Here is a 26,243-nt window from a genome sequence, read left to right as displayed (position 1 = left end):
CCTAACCAGGCAAATATTTTTGCTCACATCTTTCTTCTGTGACTCCCAGACTAGCCATGTACGGTAATACTCTACACAATAAGGCCTAGCAAGTCATACATTTTTACCCAAATACATCGTCACTCAAGCAAGAAAAATGAGTAATTCCATTAACCCTGCTTAACAGGGTGAGTAAAATAAAAATTTGCAGCTACTCAATTTTCTTACCACAGAAACGATATGCACATTCACACCTTGATAGGCTACGTCCATCTTCACATATCATCGTTATCCTCATCACCATCATTTTCATTAACATTGACAGATCGAAGCTTCCGTCTCATCTCTTCATTCTGAGTTCCCTTGACATAAGCAGACTGAGCCGCGATATTCCCCCTGGTATCGCCCACCACATTGCCCACATTCTCAACTACAGGTTTCCCATCTTGCATATCACCTACATCATTCCCACCTAACGTATCACCCAAAGACTTCTCAACCCTTCCCACATCATCATTATTATAATTGTCGATATTATTATTATTTTTGTCGACGTTACTCTTGTCAGCACCAACTACCTGAGAACCGGGCGGCGCAGCAACAACAGCAGCAGGGACATCTTTTTGGTCAACAACAACGGCCGGGTCAGCCCTTCTGTTCTCATCAGCGCCCACAGCGACATTACGCTTCACTCGTCTAGCCTCGTCGTCTTGCAGCTGTCGAATTTTGTCACCAGCACCTCCTGCTGCAGCTAAGCCTGCTTGATTTGTGTCAACCACAACAGGTTTCATCTGACCGTTGACTAGCTCTCGTTGTGGCTGTTGTTGCAATGGCTGTTGCTGCTGTGGTTGTAGCGGCTGTTGCTGCTGCTGTTGTAGCAGTTGTTGCTGTTGCGGTACCTGCTGCTGTTGCTGTTGTTGTCGTTGTTGCTGTAGTGGTTGTTGCTGCTGCTGCTGTTGTTGTACCGGCTGCTGCTGCTGGAGCTGCTGCTGCTGTTGTTGCAGCAGAAGCTGTTGCTGCTGAAGCAACTGCTGCTGCTGTTGCAGCTGCTGCTGCAGCTGTTGCTGCTGTCCCAACAGATGGTCTCCCGGCTGTTGGGGTTGCGGCGGCAGCACACCTTGCTGCTGCTGCTGGTTACTGAGCCCTGCAGGCAAATCCGCCACCATCGCTTTCTGCTGGCTGTTGTTGTTGCCAGCTGGGATGATGTTCTGCTGCTGGCCTTGTATATCCGGCTGCTGGTGCGGCTGCAATTTTGCAGCTGCGGCGATGGGGTCATCCACACCTCGAGGCTGCTGCTGCTGCTGCTGTGGGACATTGCCACCATTGTTATTGCTGAGCTGGACAGGCAATAGCTGCGGGGCTCCGACGACCTGGTCTGCCTGCCTCTGCTTCTCTCCGTCTTCTAGCTGAGCTTTCTGAAAATACCAAACCAAGAAAAAACATAATACATACCAAGAAAAAACATAAAACATAATAATAAATAATAACCTCCATAATGGAGTTCACTTAAACCAAACACTCTTTATCCAAAAACAGCAAAAAACCAAGCACTTAAACCAAACACTTTTGATCCAAAAACAACAGTAAATTGAGAAAAAAATGAACACAGGTGCATTGGCAAAATGTGGAGGGGTTTCCATGGTCTAGAGAAGGAGAGGGAGGGATGGAGAGAGGGGGGGGGGAAGAAGGAGAGAGGAACAACAGAGAGACAGGGGGGGTGGTAAGGAGAGAGAAGACAGAGTATGCGTGAGAGAGAGAGAGAGTAGGAGAGGAGGAATGAGAAAAAGGGGATGAGTGCAAGACAAACAGAGAAGGGAATGGGAGGAGGGAGGGAGGGAGGGAGAGGAGAGAGAGAGAGAGAGAGAGAGAGAGAGAGAGAGAGAAGGATGACTATTATTGGGTAGACATGCATCTCATTTTCTAAAGAAAACCAAATAGGTCATATAAGTGCCGAAGATAACATTAAAGACTTAATAGGAAAGAAGGTGCAAACCACACCACACCAGAGCACCCCCCACCACCCACATAATGCTTTTCAATGGCCCACCTGTTTATCCTTCTCATGGTGATCTTTGAGCTCTTTCAGAACTTCCTTCTGTTCTTGTAGGAGTTTCTCCTGCTCCTTCTGCTGTTTCTCCAGCTTAGCCAGGAACTGCTCCTGCTTTTTCTCCTTCTCTTTCTCCTTCACTTCCTCCTCCTGTCATGGAGCGAGAAGATGGATTTCAAGACAACAATTGACAAACATTATTGCAAATGCACAAATTGTTTGAACAGAAAAAAAAATATTTCTACGTCAGAGGCCCTGCTTTCATTTTGGGGTATGTAGATCAGTTACCTTATAAGTGTGTTCTTTTTTTTTTGCACAGGGAAAAACAGAAAGCTGTAAAAGTATCATTTATTTCCATCCTCAATACTTTCTGCCATATCTCAGTTTTTCTCAGCTATTTCAAAGGCATTAATTCAACCCGTTTGAGATCTTCTTTAACTAAGAGAAGAAATGTTTATTATGCATGTGACAGCCCTAATATCCTGCTCTGAAATATTATTAATCCATTACTATAGTTCTATGAACGGTGGTCCCGAAAAAGTTACTTATGACTAATGTAAACAAATACATATTTTTTATTAACAAATTTGTGGATACTACTCCTTCATAAAGAAGTCAAATATTATTTTATCTCTTTCATTGGTTGATTGCAATTTACAATGTGGCTTTTTAAAGGTTCAAGATATTGCACTTTAAGATAAAAGAATATAAATTCAAGGGCAAACCCGTAAAATAATTTTTTTTTGGGTTGTTGTTGTTCATGGAAATGCCTTCAATACAACAATAGTTTTAAAAACTTGCTTTTGGTAAAAGTTCAAGTATATTGTGAAAGTTGTCCACTGTAAACGGTAAAATAAAACAAAAAAACAACCTTGTATTTCATAATTCTTCTTTGCTTTCAATAACAGTGACTGCAATAGAGTCCGCTTAAACCAAACTTGGTTAATCTGAAAACAGCAGTAATTCGTAAGAAAATAAAAGCCCCACTTTGTTTTCTTCTGTTTGAGCACTTTCTCTGCACTGAAAGCCCGGCTAAGCCGAAGAAAATGCAGTGGTCCTGCAGATTTGGCTTCCAACAAACTCGGACAGTATTTCTTAACTTCTAGGCAAGATTCTCTCAAAACTCAAAAAAGCAAAACGTCATTTTGAAACATTGCAGAGCTATACAACAGTACCATACCCCTAAATATCCAAGAGCCTATAAGTTCTTCATTTTTGCTGGTTGCATCACAATTTGAATTAGTGAACATTTTTACCCCGAGTATGGTCTAGAAAAAGCACCCACTAAATAGACAGTTCACAATGTACAGCAACACACTCAACATACTTCCAACTTTGAAATACACAGGTTTTCCTAAACTTTATAGGTTCTTTGTTTTTTTGTAAGCGTTTTACAGCGTTCGCAACAGTATAAGGTCATATGAGCGCGCGGGACACATTAAACATTTTCAGTTGGTTGGAAATTTAGAATTTTGTGCTGGTGGCGGCCAAAGCCTGCTCTTATCAATTTTAGACCACCAACTTGCACAGGGGACCTCCGAGATTTTTCGCCTTGTCCCAGAAGGCTAGGTGTAGATCTTTCCTACCAGAAGATCAGGGGTGTGACTGAAAAGCAGCAGTAAGAAGGAGCCAAGGAGTGGCAGTAGGAAGGCTGCAGAAAAAGTCAGGAACCCAGAGGAGGGGGCAATGTAGGTGAGGGGGTGGGGGCAGAAAGTGGATACGAAAGCAGGCAACAGAACATTGCAAAAGGGCAGGAAAGGAGGTGGTAGGAGACAATATTAGAGAAGAAAATATTTCTTTGCGTTGCTACCCAGATTCGAACCCGGGACCTTTGAATGAGAGGCGAACACCTTAACCTCTAAGCCACGAGAGCCCCCCCCCCCTCCCCCTCATAAGTTCTTTTGTTCCAAAAGTTTACAAGTGCATATTTAACCCTTTTGTTGCCTATGAAATGATGTACCTGATAGATCATGAAAATGCGTAATTTTTAGCTTTGTATTGTACCACATACATCACAAAAGTTGGTGAAATTTCCCATTCTTGGTCCCCTGTATAACGTTACATGTACGCCACGTTAGTTATCTGGCTCTAATTCTTCTGTACTGAGCACAGTGTGGATTCATAGTCGGGAATAAAAAAACGTGCATTTCGAAACCAAATTTGCTAATATAACTTTACTGGTAGGCTTGCAAGCTATCAACAAACACAGGTCTAGCCTTGTGGATGGCTGCGTGTTCTAGTTTGACATAGACACCAAATTAACTTTAAAAATTTCCACTTTTTGAGTTAGATTTGCAAGTTTTTCGAGATCATGAGTATGATCAAGAATATAGGAAATGAAAAGAGTGTGGAAAGTTACACTATCAAAGACCCAGGGTTTTAAATATGTCGTAGAGGGATAAATACAGACTGCAAGTCCATTAACTTTGAGAAACAAGACTCCTGTCCTGGCTACCGAGCTTAGCTGAAAATGAGTGCTGATAGTAGGAATGTACACCCTCTGGAGACAAAAACACTAATACTCCTCTTCTACTTACTATAGCTTTCTGCTCCACTTTTAGAGTGTCATCACCTTTGACCTTGTCTGCATCAGCATGTTCATTTTTATCCGGACCTTTGTCTTCCTGTTCGCCATCTTTCTTTAGTTCCTTGTCCCTATCATCTTTCCTCTTATCAATGATGTCTTTTCCTTCATCAAGTCCTTCCTGAGGAGGGAAAATTCCAACAGGGAAATCATACGTGAGACAGCGAGGTGAAATCAGGCGCTCGTCAAAATAACGAAATCAGAGACACAGGCATTTTGCCGCCAGTTTGAAAATTTTTCTCAAATTCTTATTTTTTGGCTTAACCTCTTTTATGTCGTATAAAAACACATTTCACTGCGAATTTTGCTGAAAAACTTGATTAAAGGCAAAAAAAAAGGTAAATTTTCAGTTTCTAAGGACTCTCAGACTATGGAAGTTACCAAACTTTGGCGGCCATTTTCTTGCTAATTTTAGATCTGAAACCAGACAGCCTCACTTCCTTCAATCACAAATATTTCGAGTTCTATTCAAGATAGATGGATTTTTATTTCATTGGAAGCAAAGCAAATAAATCAGCTTTCATATGATACCAGAGCCTCTACAAGCCCAAAAATTGACGAGCGCCTGATTCCACGGCGTTGTGACACATATTATCTCTTGTACTTATGCATGAAGTAGTCCTTGATTCTTGAAGCAGGGAAGTTTACAAAAAAGGTCTAAACAAGGAGCATAGGAGGCAAATTATTCTTGCATTATGAAAGTAGAGTTCAATAAAAGAAATATCCTCATATGCTATCATGGAGGTTAAATAAACTACCCTGTGCTTGGCTATATAGAGAAATATATCTATGAGATAAAGGCAGCTATTTAAAATAAAAAAACTTTGAATACAGCAAAAAGTGCACTACAAACATTAAAGGCTTCTTTCTGTCTCATAATCATACCTTCACATTGTCACCGTTTGAATCAGGAGGATCTGGAATGGGTGGTTCTTTCCTTGTATCTCCTTCAACTTCATTTGTGTCTATCTTTTTCTTCACATCATCACCACCTGAGAGCAAGAAATTATTCTGATCTCAAGTATCTGATTTCAACAATACAACAAAGCTCATTACTTACCGAAAGGGAATTTTAATATCATACACAATAAAATCACAAAACAGATCTCATCTTGATGTTATGGAAAAAATGTTGCCAAATTTTACTACAAATATCCATTGTTACTTAAAAACAAAAAACAAAAATTATTTTTATATTTACATGAATATGTACATTGAAAACTATCACTATCACATTCGTTTCAAAATCTTAAACCTGAAGCATCAATTCTTAAAAAATGGGTTTGAACCCCCCCCCCCCCCCCCAACAAAACCAACAAACAAAGTAACAAAACAAAACAGACTGAGCTCAGTCAGTTCTCTCACCTTTCAGCCCCAGGTCTTGATCTAACCCGAGACCAGCTGGTTTCTCAATCTGCCCGTCTCGGATGTTCATGAGGTCATCTGGCCTGTCCAGGGCAGGAGTTACTGCGGTCAGGTCGCTCCTCGGCTGGTGGTTGTCCTGGGAGCTCAGTGTGGCATACGTGCTGACCAGCAAGATGGTGATGCCCAGAAACAGGACCAGCTAGAAAGGAAAGAAGGCAGCGAATAGTTGTTTTTCTCATAATTTAGCATGAAATTGACGTCACTTGAACATATTTTATCACAAAACTTATGGCACTTTAGAAACAATTAGTCTACATAAGTGCCGAGATCAGAAGTATTTCACAAAAAAGGAGGAGGAGAGAAAAAGACTATAGATCTTAGATAGGAAAGAAGGAACAAACGACATACAGAGCACCCGTCAACCACCCACATAAAGAAATGGGAGAATGAATAGGTTTTTAACATTTCAGTACGTTTTACGGCACATAAAATACAATCAGGTCAAATGGGTGCCTAAGACTTCAGGTGTTACATGAAAGTAACATACTAAGAAAAGATGGAGGACTGATAAGAATGATTGATAGGAAAGAAGCAAACCACACCAGAGCAACCACCAACCACCCACAAGAGTGAATAAATGTATGTCATTATCTATTATCGAAAGAGGACACTTATTCTCAAAACTACACATTTCATGGCATATATTTCACCAGCAGGGTGGTAATGCTGAGAAACAGAACCAGCTAATAAAGAGGGAATACAGAGGTGGGAGAGTGAAAGGTCTTAAAATTGCACATAGAAAATAATTGAGAGGGTGCATAATTTATTCTCACATAATAATACAGACAAATTTTACAAACACACCATTGCTAGTCGCTGCTGGGCAGGGTCCTGTTTTGAAGCTCAACAGGTTTTAAGTAAAGTTAGGAAGATAATTAATCATGAGAAAAAGCCTGTCTCGGTGTTCAAGCTCCAATACAGGTATTGATAGCTCTGCCACTCTATGAAATCTACAGATCAGGATCTCAAGGGAAAAAAAACCCCAGGATCTGGTGTGAAAAATCAGGACCACTGACAAATGAGTCATGGGTGACTGCCAAGTTGACTTCAAAATTTTCCAGGGGTAACCATTCATTTTCCGAGAGTACATATTGGTGACAGTGCGTTTCAACATGTTCATAAATTATTATTGTGTGTGTGAGTGTGAGTAAAGCAAAAAATCAGGATGCAGGAAATCAAAATCATGAAAATCGGGACACCGGGATGCTTGAGATTTGGGGCAAAAAATTGGGACACCCTCTTTACAGATGTGTCCCCCACTTTTTATAAAAAATAAATGTGTGTTTTTACGTGTCCGCTGACACAATTTAAATTATTTAGGAGGACGGCTTCCAACCCTGCCCTTCAGGGCTACCCCGACTTGAGAAGGATACAACATCCCAGCAGAAAGACAGAGATACTCATTAAAAATTTTCTCCACCCAAGAATTGAACTCAGGCGAAGTGTCTCACTGCTACACCACAGATGCCGGTTCTCCACCTTTGACCCTAACAAAGACCCTGTGAAGGCCAGGCCTACCTGAGCCACTGTGCGCCCATCAGGTTTGCTGCCCATGACCCGCATGAAGAACAGAGCAGGGAAAATGTAGCAGATGAGGGTGCCTGTGATGGCGCCATTCATTCCAAGGATAAACTCCACTGAGATACATCAGACAAAAAAAAGGTTTTACAATCATTTAAGTACCGAAAATGAGAGAAGTTACAAGAGAGTAACAGGCACAAAGAAGGAGGTGGAGTGATAAAGACAAAAGATATTTGATAGGAAAGAGGAGCAAACCACATCAGAACACCCACCAACCACCCAGGAAAAAAAAAGTTCAGATACAGGACTTTTACATACTGGTAATGTCATCAGGACCTCTACGAGAAAACTTACTTTACATTTTTATATCTTTTTAATGTTTGTATTTTGAACTCCCATCATCAAAATTTAAATAATTTAGAACCCAAGTAGCTTAGACCCTGCCTGTCAGGGCAAACCTGGATTGACAGGAATACAACGCCCAAGCAGAAAGAACGAGATACATGATCAAAATTCTCCCCATACAGGAATTAAACTAAAGTCTATTGCATGCAACTGCGAAAGGCCTAACCATTACACCACTGATGCCAGTCAGGCTCTTTACGCTATTGTATAACTCATACAAAGGTTAGAAATCAAGTATCAGAAATATCTCTCAAGAAAAAAAAAGCTCAAAGCATAATATGGTTTCTAGTAAAACATCACTGCATAAACCAGTGAAAAAATAAAGAGTTTTTTTGTGTTTTTAAAAAAATAGTAGAGGGTTTTACAGCACTCGGAACTGCATAAGGTCATATGAGTGCCAAGGGGCAGGTGTCAACAGAGAAGTCTTTACAGGGAATTAGACTTACTCTGCTCACCTCTCCAGCTTCAAAAGCACAAGGTCTGCTTCGACTATCAAGGCACCCCGGAAATAGCAGGTCACAAGAGAGTGACAAACATTCAAAAGCAGTAGAGGAAAAAATGACGATAGTAAGGATTAGGAAAGAAAAAGCAGCAGTCCCTTGTTGAAGTTCAAGCACAGTTACTAGCGTGACATGATGAATCAGCCCATTTACAATTCTACTGTGCTTGAACAAGAAATGTCCCCCCTTTGGGAATGGCCTAAAGACACTACAGTCAGTGGCACTGCCCCGGGGGGGGGGGGGGGGGGTAAATAAAGAGTGGAATTGTACTTTACGCCAAGTCAGTACAACCCATACATATCACCGGAAACAGGAGACAAAAGTTACACTGCAAAAAAAAAAAAAGCAGTGTAAAGAACACTTGACACAAGAGCACCCTACACCCCCCCCCCCCCCCCCTTCTTTTCAGACATAAAATACAATAGGACAAAAAAGAGGAAGGCACAAAGGGAAAATATGGGGAAAACCGTGTGAAATCAGGGGAGACATAGGGAAAATAGTAGAAAAAGGGCAGAAATGGAGAGAGAGAGAGAGAGAGAGAGAGAGAGAGAGAGAGAGAGAGAGAGAGAGAAAGAGAGAGAGAGAGACAGAGAGACAGAGAGAGAGAGAGAGAGAGAGAGAGAGAGAGAGAGAGAGAGAGGGGGGGGGGATGTGACCACTACCAACCATTAGGAATGAGTATTCCGGTGATCATGGAGCCAAGCACGATGAGAATGGTGATCAGTTTGAAGAGATTCTCGGGGATGTAGCCCTCACTCTCCATCACATCGTCATGGGGTTTGGCTTTCTGAGGAGGAAAAAATGACATTTTATATTCTGATTTCCAGGTATAACTTCTTCTTCTTCTTCTATCCCGTGGTTGGGGCAACCGTTGGGGCACCACTGCATTGGAAAACCAGCTCTCGCCATCCATTTTTGTTCTCTGCTCTCCTCAGATTGTCACCCATCGTCTTTCCTGTCCACTCTGTAATGTTGTCCTCCCATCTCCTTCTCTGCCTTCCTCTCTTTCTCTATCCTTGTACGTTTCCTTGCAGGATTGTTTTGGCAAGTCCTGTGGATCTTGTGACATGCCCATACCATTTTAGTTTTCGTCTCTTCACTATTGTCAGTAGATCTTCATATTGCCCCACTGCGTTGGTGATTCTCTTTCGTACTTCAGCATTTGAAACGTGGTCTTTGTACGAGATGTCAAGGAGTCTGCGGTAAGATCTCATCTCCGTGGTCTGAATCTTTTTCTCTAATTCTGCTGTTAGTGTCCATGATTCGCAGGCGTATAAAAATATTGAGATGACCAGTGAGCACATTAGTCTAATTTTTTAGCTGTGCGTGATGTTTCTGTCCCTCCAAATAGGCTTCAATTTTGACAGCGCAGCTGTTGTTTACTTATTTGTAAAAATCTCCCTTGACTGCACAAAATTCTGATGGTTGATAAGTATATTTGGTCGCTTTAAAGCACAAGTGGGCTATCCCAAAAAATGCTGTTTTGAGAAAATCGAAGGTAGTCTTTGGACCCTTGTTCAGTTTCTTTAAAAGACAAGGAGAGTTTTCTCTATAACCAAACAAATATACAAACCAATGAAACTAAACTTCTCCTGTAGGTACGGCAATGCCCACTTTTGGTGTTGGTCAAAATTTCAGGAAACCCCGGAATCTCGGTTAGCCCGCTTGTCCTTAAAAGCGGCCATTTCATGTTACCATATCCCTCACTTTTCAGTGGCTACATTCAAATCTGTAATATGATCATACTGATACTAATCTACACATTAATGGTAACATAAAATGTGAACAAGGTAAATTTGCACACTTTTTCAGAAAATCTGGTCCATAAGACATTACCTCCCCCTGTAAAAAAAAGGCCTGGTTTTCAACATGAAGAACCATTATGGGCATACCTTTTCTTTTTCTGACGCAACCTGTTTTACTTCATCCATTTTGTATTCACTTTAACATACATATAACACATGCACTTTATTTGATAATACAAATCTAGTAACTGTCCTCTCTCAATAATAATAATTAATAATAATTGTATTTATACAGCGCTTGTCCACACTCTACAACATGCTCGATTTGTTTTACAACTATTATTACTCCAGCAGACCCAAGAACACTCAGAAACATTTTTGGCTTCCCGGGAAGCATACAGCGCTCAAACACTAACAAACAGATGAGATCTTTCGCTGCCTATAGCTGAAAACCCATATCCATCTGAGTGAAGCGAGGAAAATTCATGTAATTTGCCTTTCCCAAGAAAACAATGTTGGGCCCCTGACAGGATTCGAACCCACGACCTTCCAGATGCCAGTCCGAGGGCCTAACCACTAGGCCACTTATGTCAAATCCTGTTTGTCACATTTACGATACACTGGTCTGGCACAAACATGGAAAATCCATTATGCATTATAAGAGCTAAGAGACTTTAAAAAAACATGTGCATCATGTATGTCAACCTCATGCTCACAATATAATTTGTCTATGTCATGACAGCAACACTGGCAATGTGCACTGCACAGACCCTGACCAGTAAATAGATTTTATAACATTGAGTGATCCAGCATTCCACCTCTCCCCCCCCCCCCTAATTTTTGGGCAGAAACATTCCCATTTCCCAGACACAAGGACAGCAACCTACCCGTGCAAAGAGCAATGTATAGATACTAGCTCGGCACGGAAAGATGATAACAGGGAAGGTGATGACGATGGAGAACACGAAACACAGCTTCATCATCTCCGACACCAATGTGGATGGGAAGATGGCGATCACGTCACCCGGAATGTCTTGGGAGTAGAAGGCAATGTAGCCGAAGAAACCCACCTGGTTTTGAGAGGGAAACAAAAATCAGTTTACAAATTGCTTATCATTGCTGTTGCAGAGTGGCTTTTGTTTTATGATTAAATGAAAGTTTTAATAATAATAAATAATAAATAATATATAGCATTTGTATAGCGCATATCCCCGCTCAACAGCAGGCTCTATGCGCTTTACACTATATTATTACCCCAGCAGACCATAGAACACTCCGAAACATTCTCAGCTTCCCGGGAAGCATACAGTGCAAGCAGCTGATTAAGCGCTCACACACTAACAAACTGACAAGATCTTTCGCTGTCTATAGCCGGGTACCCATTCCCACCTGGGTGAAGTGAGGAAAATTCGTGTAAAGTGCCTTTCCCAAGGACACAACGTCGAGCCCCTGATGGGATTCGAACCCATGACCTTACGGTTGTGAGTCCGAGAGCCTAACCACTAGGCCACCGACGCCACATGTTACACAATTAGATCACACAAATGCCAGAGATTAGAGGTCTTACAAGAGAGAAACAAAACACAAAAAAAGGAAAGAGAGATAAAGATGATAGACGTTGGCAGGAAAGAAGGATGGGCTACCTATTTCCAAACAACACTATGACTGCTCAATACTTTAACAGTTTTGGCAACGTCAGAATATGCTAAATCCCAAGAAAACCTCACCCACCTCACATTTTGTACCACTCATACTTTTTACCACCATACAAAGTGCTTAGTTACAAAACATGCATTACTTCATCCAGGAGCAGAACTTAGGAAGGGTGGCTGCAGCAAGTCAAACAAGTATATAGGTACAATCGATTTCTGCTCTAATCGCCACCTGTCATAGACAGTCACTAGTAGGAAACCACTTCTCTTTTTGCACTTTTTCTGTATTGTAATGCCACTGTCCAAGTTGTCCACCTGTCTAAGATAACCACTTTTCACATAAACAATGGGCGGTCCGAATTTCAGCCGCAATTCACATTAACTCTTTTTTGTGTTCAATGCACCAGTACAGAAGTGCTTATTGTCTCCTCTTGAAAAAGGGCTTAAAAATCAAGGTAAAAAGTAAATGGAAGCAGAACTGACCAGCAGGTAGGCAACAGCACACAAGTTCACGGCACTGCTGATCACACCGTTTATGGCTTTGAGAGATGGCTCAGGGAGAGCATCATACACCAGGAACAGCTGACTGAACAGGACAGAAGGAAGGGTGAAATCAGATACAATAAGAAAGGATAAAATCAGAAGGATGGATTAAGACAGATTAATAAAACATGACATAAGATAAGTAGAAAAAGGTAAAATAAGTCAGGATAAAAAAAGATATAAGAAAAGGCAAAAATAGGACAGGATAAGAACGGATGAAATTACACACAATAAGAAAGAAGAACAAATAATGAAATAAAAAAAGACAATAAAGCAAAAATAAGACGGATGAAAAAATATAGGAATAGAGGGGAAAAGTAAGAAAAGAAAACTAATAAAATAGAAAATAATAAGAGAAAACAGAAATAAGAGGGATGAAATATTAATAGAAAAGAAAACAACTGTACGAAAGCACTACTGAGGAAAAATCAGGTTAAGAAAAGGTAAAAATAAGGTAGATAGAATTAAATAGGAAAAATTGGGGAAGAAATAAGATATAAAGGGAACAGAGAAAGAAAATGAGAAAGATGAAATAAAATAGGATTGATAAAAATAATAAGAGGTAGAATATGACAAAATTAACTTTACATCCCAATACTGAAAATTTTGAAAGAGCGCAAAGTTTAAAATGCATTCAAGATGTAAGAATACCAATATACATCATGACTACATTGCAGTCTTTCTCAGAACAAATTGATCAATATCTACACTGAGACGTTTCCATGATATTTAAACAGATCAGATGTAATCAAGTGGCCCATGAACAATATTATATTGCTACCCTGTACATCTTAATAAAGCAGACATTCACTTTTTCCATTTAACTTCTGAAAAAAAAAAAAGCTTTTGTCCCAAACAGAGATTTCAAATAAATGTCTTTGAAATTGATAAATGATCTCAGGTGAAAATACAATTAACACCAATTCCTTAGTTTTTCTACTCTTTATGTCTCTTGATTCTTCGACTACTGGACAAAATATTTTTTATATATATATATAGTAGAGGGTTTTACGGCGCTCACAACTGCATAAGGTCATATGAGCGCCAAAGGGTGGGTGTCAACAGAGAAGTCCTAACAGGGGATCGGACTTACTCTGTTCACCTCTCTAGCTTCAACAACACAAGGTCTGCTTCGACCATCAAGGCACCAGGGAAATAGCAGGTCACAAGAGTGACAAACATACAAAAGAAGTACAGGAAAATGACAATAGTAAGGATTAGGAAAGAAAAAGCAGCAGTTCCCTGTTGCAGATCAGGCACAGAAATGAGCGTGACATGATGAATCAGCCCATTTACAATTCTACTGTGCTTGAACGAGAAATGCCCCCCCCTTGGGAATGGCCTAAAGACACTACAGTCAGTGGCACTGCCCCGGGAAATACTAATATGACAAGGGTGCAAATAGTTTCAAAATTTCAGAACTTAATAATAATGACTAAATGCATTCTCCTTTCACGTACTCACTACATAATGAACACACACGACTAAATTTATGTTAAACGTTGGTAATAATAATAATAAATAGAATTTGAATAGCTCACATAGTCCCGCTCCACTGCAAGCTCTATGCACTTTTCACTATATTATTACTCCAGCAGACCCTAAAACCCTCAAAAATATTTCAAGCTTCCTTGGAATCATACAATGCAAACAGCTGATTAAGTGCACAAACACTACTAAACAGAAAAAAATCTTTCATTGTCTACAGCCTGGTACCCATTGGCATTCCCACCTGGGTGAAGAGTGGAAATTAACGTAAAGTGCCTTTCCCAAGGAGACAGCGTTGGGCCCCTATCTGGATTTCAACCCTCGACCCATCATTTACACGTGCAAATACAAGAGCCTACCCATTAGGCCATTGACACCACAATTTAAGATAAATTTTGGTATGCCTGAATTAAAAAAAAAATCATAAACTTGAAAAAAAAAATGCCTATAGTCTTTTCTGCTCATATGTGTTGAGCTGCAGCAAAAGTAGAGAGCACACTGTTAGAAAGTAAGCATACACGTAAACAAACTTAACAGCTAAAGAAACAAACAGATGTATTATCGAAAACAGTGACCTAATTGTGAGGATAAGAGTTCAGGCTAAAGGCATGGCATAAATTATTTACATAACTAGCCTTAACCATTTACATGTTTGATGCTATGAAAGTTTAAAAAAGTGGCACAAACACCATGAAAGTAAAGAAGTGGTACAGAAAAATCAGAGAAGGGAAGAAAGGCGGGGAGAATTAGTGGATATCGAGAGTGGAACAAATAGTACAATGAGTACATACGTTTGGCATCCAAATGAGAAAGACAAGATAGGTAGGCACTGGAATAGTCCCTGAGGTCGCCAGAAGTTAACAGACGGGTACCATGCACCTGTCCACAGGTTTGGCAATGAAAGATACAGTACCTGAGGAAAGTAATGAAATATGCGCATATTGAGTTAATAAACAAAACAATAACATATCAACAATGGAAGCTACCCACCTAGCCCTTGACGGAAAACTGTACCTCCCATTGATATCTAAAGACACAAGAGGCAGGATAAATAAAGTAAAGTAAAGCAAAGTAAAGTAAAGTAAACATAGTATATTAGACAATTTAAGGAAAGAAACTTTTATTGTCCACTTGCATGCATTTTTTTTTGGGGGGGGGGGGGGGGGGGAAACTGCCACTTACCAGAGAACAAGAAACTGCAAATATGCAACCCCCATCACAACTCATGATGTTCTCTTTAGAAATCAACAGTTCCGTGTTAAAGTAGTCATTTTGATCCAACACTATCTCTTGAACTTATCCAGACTGTGCCCAATAAAGATCCACGGATACCCTTCCCTCATTAACTGGGATCACTTTATAAGCTCGAAAACTATGAATAAGGCAGAGATAAAAATTGCAAAGTAAGCAGAAGAAGTACGAAGTCATTCACCATAGAAATAACAGGACTTTAGACTTTATAAAAATAATATGGTTTTTTGTTTTTTGAGTAAAGAGAAACACATCAGCACAATTATAGGCATTTAGTGCTAGGAAAAAGTAAGACTGACAGACAGACACAGAACAGAGGGAAAGTGAAGAAGTAAGACCTACTAGTGGTGCCCTCCAATCACCCGCTAAAAGAAATTGCAAAATTAGAAGTCACAGGCTTTTTGACTTCCAGATAATGATAAAAAATTGATATTTGAAATTCTACATCCATTTTGGTCTGCTATTATTTTTCGAGCCCTGTACTCTATGCAATATCAAATTCTACTCTAAATCCTACTCTTAGGAAAAAAAAAAACTGAATAAAATTGAATTTCAAAGAACAAGATAATTGTTGTGTTATAGATACAACGTCCCTTACAACACTGTCCCGTTATTTAAGAGTCAGGGCCTTCAAATTAAACGTCCATCTCTGACGGGACCCAGCAAAATGGGTGGGGAGCCTTTAAAACTCCCTAAAACAACCCAAATGCAAGAATACCCTATTGGAAATTCAAACCAGGGCCATCTGCTCTATAGTCTGACATGATACTAACAAAGCTGGCAAAGCACTCGAAAAAAAAATTAAAACTACAAAACCCCCCCCCCCCAAAAAAAAAAACAGCCTCTCCATTATTGTGTATGCAACTTTCATAATTTGCTGTAAAATAAAAATGTGCATTTTCACTTCATTTACCTCAAGTTGCGAACAATCAATGGAAACCGAATTCAAGAGGAAAAAAAAAAAAATAGATTTTGCGCAAATACCATTGAAGTCCTTCAAAAGGCAAAATAAAATCAGAGTACTTGGCCATCTGCAGTAGAATGAGACAGTAGACACAGTTGGTAAATGTGAGGTGTGCTGACAAAATGAGTCGCTTCTCCCACTCCACAAATGGAGATTCATGCATTGGCCAAAAATTGGCATTAGGGTCAAACTTGTAGATTTTTAATCGAGTCACATTCTTTAAGTATCACATGCCCTTAATTATTTTATACTTATAAATTGTAAAAACTTCACTCATAAGTGTGATGTATCTATTTCCATCGAGCTCAAATCTGAGATGTAATTCAATTGTCAGCATGCTTCACAAATATCTCTAAACCAACACAAACTGAGCACTCATATAAAGCACAAAGACACAATAGAATGAGACAGCAGACGGAGCTGGTAACTATCTATAAACCAACACAAACGGAGAACTCACATAAAGCACAAAGACACAGTAGAATGAGATGCAGATGGTGCTGGCTCGGCTGACTGCCCTCAGGTTCTTCAGTAAACCCAGTGGGAGGCCAATGCCCAGGCACAGCAACACGATGAGGAATGTCCGCAAACCAGAGCTGTTCTGTTGGAGAAATGTAAAGATGAGTGTGGCTTCTGTGGTCTTGTAGTTTGGCCGTTGGGTTCATAACTGAAAAGTCATGAGTTCAAAGCAAAGGGGGACAATAGAAAATTCAATGATATCTATTATTATTTGAGTTATGAGGGGAACTTTGTAAATAAACTTGACTATGAATGTTGTTAATAAACTTAACTATTCATGTTGGGAACATACAAGCTCCCAACACCAGTAGAAATAGAAGATTGATTTTTATTAGCACAACTGATAATTCACAAGCATTTGTTCATGTATCTGAGCCTGTCAATTTGGGAATCCCTGTGAATGCATTATTTTTTGTTTCCCGAAATTCTGAAGGGTCAGAGCATGATGGAAAGAATACGCACAAAAATGAACATTGTTCTTTTATACTTATGAAAAATACAAATAAAAGGCACACACATTCACCAAGACACACGTACTCTTGGAAAAGGGGATGAAAGGGGCATTTCAGACACAGGATAAAAATAAAACAAGCAAGATGAGGGAATAGGTATGACAGAGATGTTTATCAGAAGGAGCAAAAGGAGATTTAACTCTTAAACTGGAGGCTGTTCTACTTCTGTATGCAGCCAACTTTGTCATCCAATTTTTCAGTATCTCAAAATTCCCTATAACTCTGCTATAATTTGACCTATGAGCATAAGATAAACTTTGAACAGTGTACAATTGAATTCTGCATGCAATAAACATAGCTTGATTAAGGGGAGATAACAGGGATTGTATAACATGGAGTTCAGTAGATCTTTGATAAAACTATAAACAACCAAGCAATGCTGTGTGCAAGCTGAACTGGTGTGCTGTATACTAAAAAGTTCAGAAAGTGAAGGAAGACAAAAAGACACAAGCACTAAGCACGTAATGCTTAATCTTCATGCTATATATTAATCACATCAAGCACAGATTTTAACATTGACTCATGATCCTCTGTTATAAAAATTTATCATGGCTTTTCTAACAGATCAATTTGACAACAGTAAGAACTTGTTGTTTTTAATCAATCCAGCAACAGCTGGGCTCTCGTCCTTCTGTCCAATATCATGTAGTGACAAGGGCAGGTTCGCTGCAGCTTCTGTGATGTTCCATAGAGTGTGTTATCAATGTTAGGTCTCAGAGGGAAAAGGGTTGCTCTGATGTCATTTAGGGCTGTACACTGGAAAAGGTGATGATCCCCAGTCTCATATGCATAGTCACACAAAGGACACATTGGGGAAGTTCTGGTTTTATTCCTGTATATGTTCTGTTCATAGGTGGAAGATCGTGATCCGCTTCTTTCTCTGCAGCTGGTTGATATTGGGATTTCCCTTTGTTGTGGTCATATGTTTGAAAACTGCTCTGCCTGTCTTTTCCAAGGCCCATCTGTTCTTCCAGTCTAGTTTGCTGCTGCTTTTAATGATTTGTTTTGCAGTGTTGTATGAGATTGGTGTGTTGGGCTGTTCCTGTCTAAATCCCCTTTTGGCGACGAATGTGTCTGCTCTGTCATTTCCAGGTATGTTTGAATGTCCAGGAATCCACTGCATCACCAGGTCGACGCCATATTGTTGGGAGCCAAACAGTATATGTGTCAAGTCTTGGTTTCTATTGCTTGCAAGACTGATAGTGAGACAATAAAAATCAGAATACTCTGCATTTTCTTTTTAAATGAGTGTAAAAAAATGTGCGAAGTTGGTATAGTGCTGTTTCAGTTGCCATCATATCTGCATTTTAGTTGTGCAACTATCCATCAGTGCCAAGCAGTGTCTCCCCCCCCCCCCCCCTCTTTAAAAAATATTTTAAAAAAGATATTATATTTCATATATCAATAAATACCAAAATATCTCCACAACAAACATTACCTTGTGTCTCTGACTCCAAATCAATTACTGTACTCTGCAAAAACACCCACTAAATTACAATAACAGAAATGGAGAGAGAGAGAGAGAGAGAAAAACACCCACTAAATTACAATAATACAATCTTTGAGAACAATATTGTCAGGAACTATTTTGCCTTGCAATTTACCTCTATGCCCAACACTTTTGAGATAATGGCAGGTCCCAAGTCACCTATGACGACAATCTGAGCGATCAGGGTGCCCAGCTGCATGCCAATCATACTGAGAGAGAGAAAAAAACAACCCAGCATTTAGCTTCAACTCACAGACAGACAGACAGACAAATAGACAGACAGACAGACATACATATATACGCACCATACATAGAGCATGCTGTAGATCTTGGATATTCGCTATATAAATGCAATTATTATCATCATCATTATTAGACACTCACATATACACACAGATACAGATACATCATAAAAGCTGAATCTCAGAAATTTACAAAAAATAGAATGTCACTCCTAGTTATCAGCCTCAGACAAATCATGCTACTACAAAGAAGACAAAAAGAGAAATAGCAGAAACTGATAAAATGATCAACAAGTGAAAATATTCTTGCATGTCAGAGAGAACTGAGATTAATCGTATCAATATCTGTTGAAAGTGCAAAATCAAATAATCCTACACATTGAATGTTTCAACATTAATCTTCTATGAGATACAGATTTCAGTAAAGAACATTTTCAAATGGAGGTGTTCACTGAAGTGATGGGCATTGACAGCAAGAGAGACAGGTTGACCAAAATGACAGCAAGAAAAGGTCCCAATAAAATTATTAATATCCCACACTCTCAAACAAATTTTAATATCACAGTAAGCAAAAAAGAAAGAAAAAGTTATTCCAACAATAAACAACATTTAACACATAGATTACCCCACTTCAGAGACCAGTTTCCCCGTTGCACCATGTGTGTGGTAAGCTGCGGGAAGAGCAAAAAATCAATTGTTGAAGGAAACAAATGGTAAACATAGAGGAGTAAACAGACAGGGTGAACCTATGGTCCAAATATGTATTTTTCCTGCTACCAAATCAGTACAGTGTATAATATACATCTTTTAGCATTAAATGGAGATGTGAGCAACTCGTACAAAACATGCACCTTACTAAATTACTTCATAACTGCCTCAAAAATTAAGTTCAGTTAAGACATTTATTTAATAAAGCTAGGAATTATATTGAACATAAAGAATGATTGTTCAACAATGTTCCATTTCTTAGCTCATACTATAAATTGAAATAAATTCATTGTTCTAAGCTTTTGCTCTGGTTTAATAGCAGACAATTTTCAGTATGCCAGTATTTGAGTATTCTTAACTTTGAAAGTAAAAGCACATATTTTAAGACTGTTACAAAACGCAATGAATGTGGCATATTTTAACAAGGCAAGAAGGAGTCAATCACTTACCTAAAAATTCATAAGACCTTCTGCGGGATGTGATTCCTGCTTTCATCAACAACTGACAGGAAGCAAGAGTGAGCCAAGTGCAGAACAGTAACACCAGCATGCTTAGCAGAATGCCACACTGAGAACATGCAAGGTGATAGAACTATGAAATTACACTTTATGTATACACAAACCCAACCTTCAAGATATGCAAAAAAACCATTATAAAAACATTAACTGTCTTCCATTCTCTGACTACATGAAAAATCGTTCCAAATCCGACGATGGCTTAGTTAAGAGGTTTGAAATTTATACATTTTAAAAATATTTCTTAGGTTAGGGTGAACATTCTCAAAATATAACAGTTACTTTATTTAATTATAGTTTGCATATAACTATAACATATATATGTCAGCAATATTTAATAATTTCTAACAAAATTAGTGACTTTTTTATTTTTGCTTCTGAGTTATTTTCTAAATCATTTAATTAAGTCTTAGGATTGCTATCAATTGACAAATTCAGATTCAGTCAAACAAATCCAAAACCTAAAGACTTAACCCACCTGTTTAAAGCAAAAAGGCATAGCCAGCACGGCTACACCAATGATGCTGTTTCCTAGGTTGATAATGTACGGCCAATTGTTGTGGCCCCCCATGATGGGTCCTTTGAGGTCAATTTCTGCCTCGGGATCAATCTTGCTTGCGAGCTGGCCACTCTTATTGCTGCTGAGCAGACCAGAATTAATACAGCCAAATTATACACGATTATGTGACAAGCCAAATCACCCTAGTGGTTAAATGAATTCAAAGTAAGATTCCATGAAAACAATTGGCAAAAGTTAGTTCATTTTAGCTTGCGCAGCTTTTGCTTTGATGTTGCATCTCAGTAATCAAAAACAAAAAAAACTTCATCAAAGAGAAAAGAGCAGTGGAACATCAATTTATAGGAATATAGCTAAAACTAGTATTGAGAATAACATCAACAGAAATCCCTGCAGCTAATTGTTGTCAATCTCCACTATTCTTTTATCTGCGGACCCAAAAAGGCAATAAACCTTAAGTCCTATAAATCTCCCTGCTGCTCGAGGTCAGAACCGTTGTGCTGGTGAGCTGCTGACAGCGGATCAGGCACATTCCTTTACGATGACTTCGACATCAAATTACTTTTCGCTAAAAGCTGAAAACTGGTCTATTTTCTCCGGAGTCCGTTCATTAGATGAAGAACTATCAAAATAGGTCCACTTGTTTTGATGTAATGACCAATTTACTGACGAAAATGTAATTTTTAGATTTTGTAGCAAAAGGAAGGGACAGGCAGAGTGGGTTTACCCTCCCTCGGAGATAAAAGAGTTAAAATGAAAGTTCATACTGTGTTCTGTCTGGAGAAGATCATTTCCTGAAAAAGCCACAAACCCTGACTAACAGAGAGAATAGAAAGGCAGTAGTGCAGAAGGTAACCGGTTCATTTTTATATACAAAGGACTGGTCTACTATGTGACTTCACGGCTATTTCTTTGGCCAGCACATTTGTTTTTAGTCGAACCTTATAGGTGTCACATTCAGCCATAATCCCATTGTTGTTTCATCATCATCATACTTACACTCCGTTTACATAGGTGAAGATATGGCATGGGAAATTAAAGTTCATGGTTTTACCAGTGGGAGCGATGTAAAGGGTGTCTAAAAAAAAAAGGACCCACTTAAAAGGCCAATAACTCTGTCATTAGTACACTAATTTTAACAAAACTTAAAACATATAATATTTAACTAGGGGGACATCAAGTTCATACAAATAAAGAAAATCCATCTACACCTCCGTGAAATATCAAATTAAAAAAATTTCAACCAAATTTGGGTAAAGCGCAAAGTTTCACTTCTTAGAAATGTTCAGCGACAGGGGTGTGATCAGCCCGTTTTGGTTTCAGGACAAGGACGGTAAAACCATGACAGTCACATCAGATGGATATCTCACCATGCTGAGAAAGTTTTGAAGAAGTTTGGGGAGGAGAAGGTATTATGCTGCAGAGGCCTGGTTCCAGAAGGGTGGGGCCACACCCCAAATGTTTAAATTAGCCCTTGTGTTGTTGTAAGAAAGGTTTAGAGAACACTTGACTTTAGAGGCCGAAAGTTTACAAATGAATTGTCACCACCTTCCCCCACACTTGAGCCCTAAAATTATTACCTTCATGGGTTTTTTGACAGAGAGAGTCTGCGGAAACACACCACAAACAATTGAACAATTGAAACTCAATGTTGAACTGGATGTCCAAAGAATCAACCCAAAAACACGCCAAGGGGTTATAATTCAAAATTTCCAGTGGCATGTTGGAGCTTGTAAGGAGAGAAATGGTCAACACCCGCAGATTTAACTAGCCATCATCTCCCTGGGTTTATTTGGCAATCTAATTTTTTGCCTAAATTTTTTTCTTCGATATTACACAAATAGTGACTATTTGAAATAGACCAGTGTGGTTGATTTTCAAGAAGTTGCAAAGTTTTACGTTTTACTCAATTTTGGTAGATATTTTTTAAACTCCATTCTATTCGAACATGGTGGTTGACTTTGCATTTTGACAAATGTAATGTCCCCCTGGTTGAATTTCATTTCTTCAGAGTTTTGTTGAAATTGGTACAAAGATTACCCACTTATTGCCCTTTAAATGGGTCCTCTTTTTTTAAACAAACAATACAATAAATTCCTCAATAGGTCTAAATAAAAAGGCCAAAATATAAAGCTACAAATCAATCAAACCGTATTGTCCACGCTTTATAGGAACTTCATTTACTCGGATTTTACAGGAAAGATGAAAAAACTATCTATAATTGTTAATGTAAACGCAAGCTTAGGCATTCAAATTTTTTTTAAAGCATTGTGGTGCGCCTAAAGACAAAATCCTTCCAAGTAAAGCAGTGTGTTTTACCTTAACGCAAACTCAATCTGAATTAGAGATAAAATATTCTTTGGGTAGGGAGTTTTTCCGTCTTTAGCGAAGCTCTATTGAAAATGGCTTAAATGTTAGCGAGGTAAGACAAAGCAACCTGTGGCTTTAGGCTGCTCCACTCTAATCTCACTATCTTTGGGTTGTCAAATACACACTTTTAACATACTTTGGATAGTTTAACGTACCAATGGCAGGATAGTGAACTACTATTTTATACATTTGGCACACATGTGAAAATTTCTCAGTTCCTCAACACATCAAGTAAAATCTATAACGAAAGTGACCATGACGAGGAAGATAGCGATGTTCAATGTTCACCGACCAGAGTCGCTCAACTAGTGTGCCATTGTAACCTCACTACAACGGATCACTTACATCATCATAGTGGATGGCAAGGTTCTTGCAGAATTTAAATTGCCTTTTGTGTGCATCTGCAGTATGAGTCTGGATTTAATACTATACACACATTGTGTATGAAGGTGAGAAATCTTTTGGTGTAAAAAAAAAGATTTTTGCCAAAATTCACGCAAGCGCATTTCTATCAGAGCTGTGATTAAGTATCAACATTTATAGGTCCAACTGCACACTTCCCTCACAAGGCACCACCAGCCTAAAACCTAGTCATGAATGTCTTTTCACCGTTATATCATTGCCTCTGAAAAATATTCTAGACTTTGTCTTTTAAATTTCATACAAAAGCAGGTATAGCATTTTTTTAAAACAGTATACAAAATGTAGAGACACACAGTCAGTATTGGATGGGCCTGAGGGGTCTAGGACTCCAGTTCTATCAGGGCTAGAGTGAAGTGAAGGCAAAAATAGCTGGTGCTGCTTTTTAAAATAGTTACTGCATTGTTAATGCATGTGTCTCTGCTGAGAAACTTTAACCCAAATCAACTCAGGCAGGCAGAATTCTGAAAGACAGAGAAAGTTCCAAGAAGAAACATCCAGCTACTGGAAAGCTAATTGAAGAAGATGTTTACTGGAAGGCTGTGACTGAACTGGTGCCCATACTAACTGGGCTTATACGGCTTAGCCTAGATAAGCAGCAAGAATAATTAGGATAGATACAGGCTTATATAATAGTAACTTGAGCAAAAAGAAGAAAAAGCAGACAATACCAAAACATCTTACTTTAAAAAATGGCAGCGGCTATTCGGACTACAGTCCGAATAGCCTCCCATGGCTATTCTGACTCAAGCTCCAATGTGTCGCATGTAGGAAACCGTTTCTTTATAATCTAACTAGATTGATCTTGGAGCCACAAGGACCAGAACAGAAAGGAAAAAGAAAGTGTTGCTATACAATAGATTTAATTTAAACTCTTATTCCACATAAAAGGCCTTACATGATTAATGGTCTCTTCTCAATCTAACAGCATACCCTGCCGACCCCATCCTTCGCCCCAACATTTCCTCTTTGCCAACTCTTTCCATCTCTCTCTTCCCCCCCCCCCCCCTTTCTCTAGAGTTCTCTCTCTCTTTTATTTATTTTATTGACACTTAACAACAACGTGGGTTCAGACGTGAGCAAATTTCATATTTTGGTTTACCCACCGCCACTGGATACCCCACAATCCTATTCAGGCATTTTAAACATTCTCCTACTTAATAAACTCCTAGGCCACCTCTATTCTCACCCCGAGTGAGAATAACGCAGGCGAGTCTTTTAGCTATTCTCACCCGGTGTGCATTCACCTTATAGCCTAGATCTAGGCCAACCAATTTTGCATTCACCCTGAACCATAGAATTCTACACTGTGATAACAGAAAAATTGTAGAATTCTGTGCCGTGAACAAACGTTCCATTACTACTGTTAGCCTAAAAGCGTACAATTTTGTCTGTGGGCATTTGAGAGAGAGAGAGAAAGAGAGAGAGAGAGGAGTAGTGCGAGAACGTCCAGGTAAAACAAAATGGCGACCCGCATAGTTCGGCTCGATTCGAAAAGTTAAATAGCCGTAGCATCTTTGTAGACGACCAAATTAATTTACTTTTGTGTTTTAACATCATTTTTTAACTTTGTTTTGGTCAATTTGATCATCCACATACATCGATAGACAGTATTCAGAAAGAGACAGAGAGAAGAGGGGAGAGGAATAGATTTTGCGATAACTTCCGGGCAAAACAAAATGGCGACCCGCCTAGTTTGGCTCGATTCGAAAAGTGAAATAGCCATAGCATCTTTGTAGACGATCAAATTAGCTTACTTTTGTGCTATAACGTAATTTTTTCTTTGCTTTTATTAACGTAATTTTTTCTTTGCTTTTATCCATTTGATCATCCACACCGATAGAAAGTATTCCGAAATTTGGAAAAGCAGGTCTTGTTTCACACCGGGTGAGAATAGCCAACGGTGGCAAGTCTCATCCGGGGTGAGAGGTCAATCGTATTTTTATTCTCACCCCGGGTGAGGATAGCCACTTCCTTTACTAACTTTGGGAGCTTCGTTAAAGTGGCCGTGTTCCTCCAGTATTTTTGAAAAGTCCAGATGCATATTTATCTGCGTACGGCCCCCTTAACACCAAGCCTTGCCCTTACGCAGGTAGGGCGCGTATGGTCCCTTAGCACCAAACACTATGGGGGCGTACGGTCCCTTAACTTAGCGCCAAACACTATACTATGGGCCATGGGGGCATACGGTCCCCTAGCTAGGCCCTAGCGCCAAGCACTACTGGGGCATACGGTCCCCTAACAACAGTCAAATTTCAATTACTAAACAATGTTAAGCCTTCATCTAAGATCTCTATAGCAGGATATAATGGCCGGCCGATGGTGATGAGGCTGTACTGTGACTGTGTTGTGCTGAGATACATGATGCAAGTTCTGTTCTGTGAAACTGTGATGGGTCGTGTACATATTATTGCACCGGAGTAGTTTTTCATCTTGTCAATCATGACTCACTCTGTCTACTACTCCCCTCTATGTCTAGATTTAGATTAGATATCGATTAAATCTACCAATACCATCTGACATGACGATCAATCAATCATTCTCCTGAATTTTACATGTTTAAAACAATATTAATTTACTAACGACCGATATAACACACGGAAGATCAGACAACAACAGTGTGCTAGTCTAGATTCTAGTTTCTACAGTCTACAGTAGACTAGAATCTAATCACTTTACATACAGCTTGATTTACATGAATGGCATACCAAGACCACAGTGGTTATAGTTGACTCTGTCAATTGTCCATTTCGGTCAGTTTATTTTAGTAGGTCATCACTGTAAACAACACACGTATTTCAACAGAGAATCTCTAATTCCACGATCTTGTTTTCGTTCCACAGTGTC

General features: G+C 39.3%; 1 protein-coding gene across 2 annotated transcripts; it reads right to left on the bottom strand.

Annotated features, from left to right (window-relative positions):
* Positions 1 to 1,008: 1,008 nt before the first annotated feature.
* LOC101862945 (putative sodium-coupled neutral amino acid transporter 10) lies at positions 1,009 to 26,243 on the bottom strand (the record flags this gene model as incomplete). Of its 2 annotated transcripts, XM_013082343.1 has the most annotated exon segments (16): positions 1,009 to 1,394; positions 2,027 to 2,176; positions 4,564 to 4,731; positions 5,496 to 5,602; positions 5,976 to 6,174; positions 7,554 to 7,672; positions 9,128 to 9,248; positions 11,094 to 11,276; positions 12,342 to 12,444; positions 14,681 to 14,802; positions 16,565 to 16,705; positions 18,740 to 18,833; positions 19,492 to 19,537; positions 20,024 to 20,141; positions 20,568 to 20,727; positions 26,105 to 26,243. In XM_013082343.1, coding segments are annotated over 15 exon segments (2,150 nt in total), but the record flags the coding sequence as incomplete, so codon positions are not given.

This window comes from Aplysia californica, unplaced genomic scaffold (genome assembly GCF_000002075.1).
Source record: "Aplysia californica isolate F4 #8 unplaced genomic scaffold, AplCal3.0 scaffold00170, whole genome shotgun sequence".
Classification (NCBI taxonomy): domain Eukaryota; kingdom Metazoa; phylum Mollusca; class Gastropoda; order Aplysiida; family Aplysiidae; genus Aplysia; species Aplysia californica.
The sequence above is the reverse complement of the archived record's forward strand: the minus strand, read 5'-3'. Positions and strand labels throughout refer to the sequence as shown.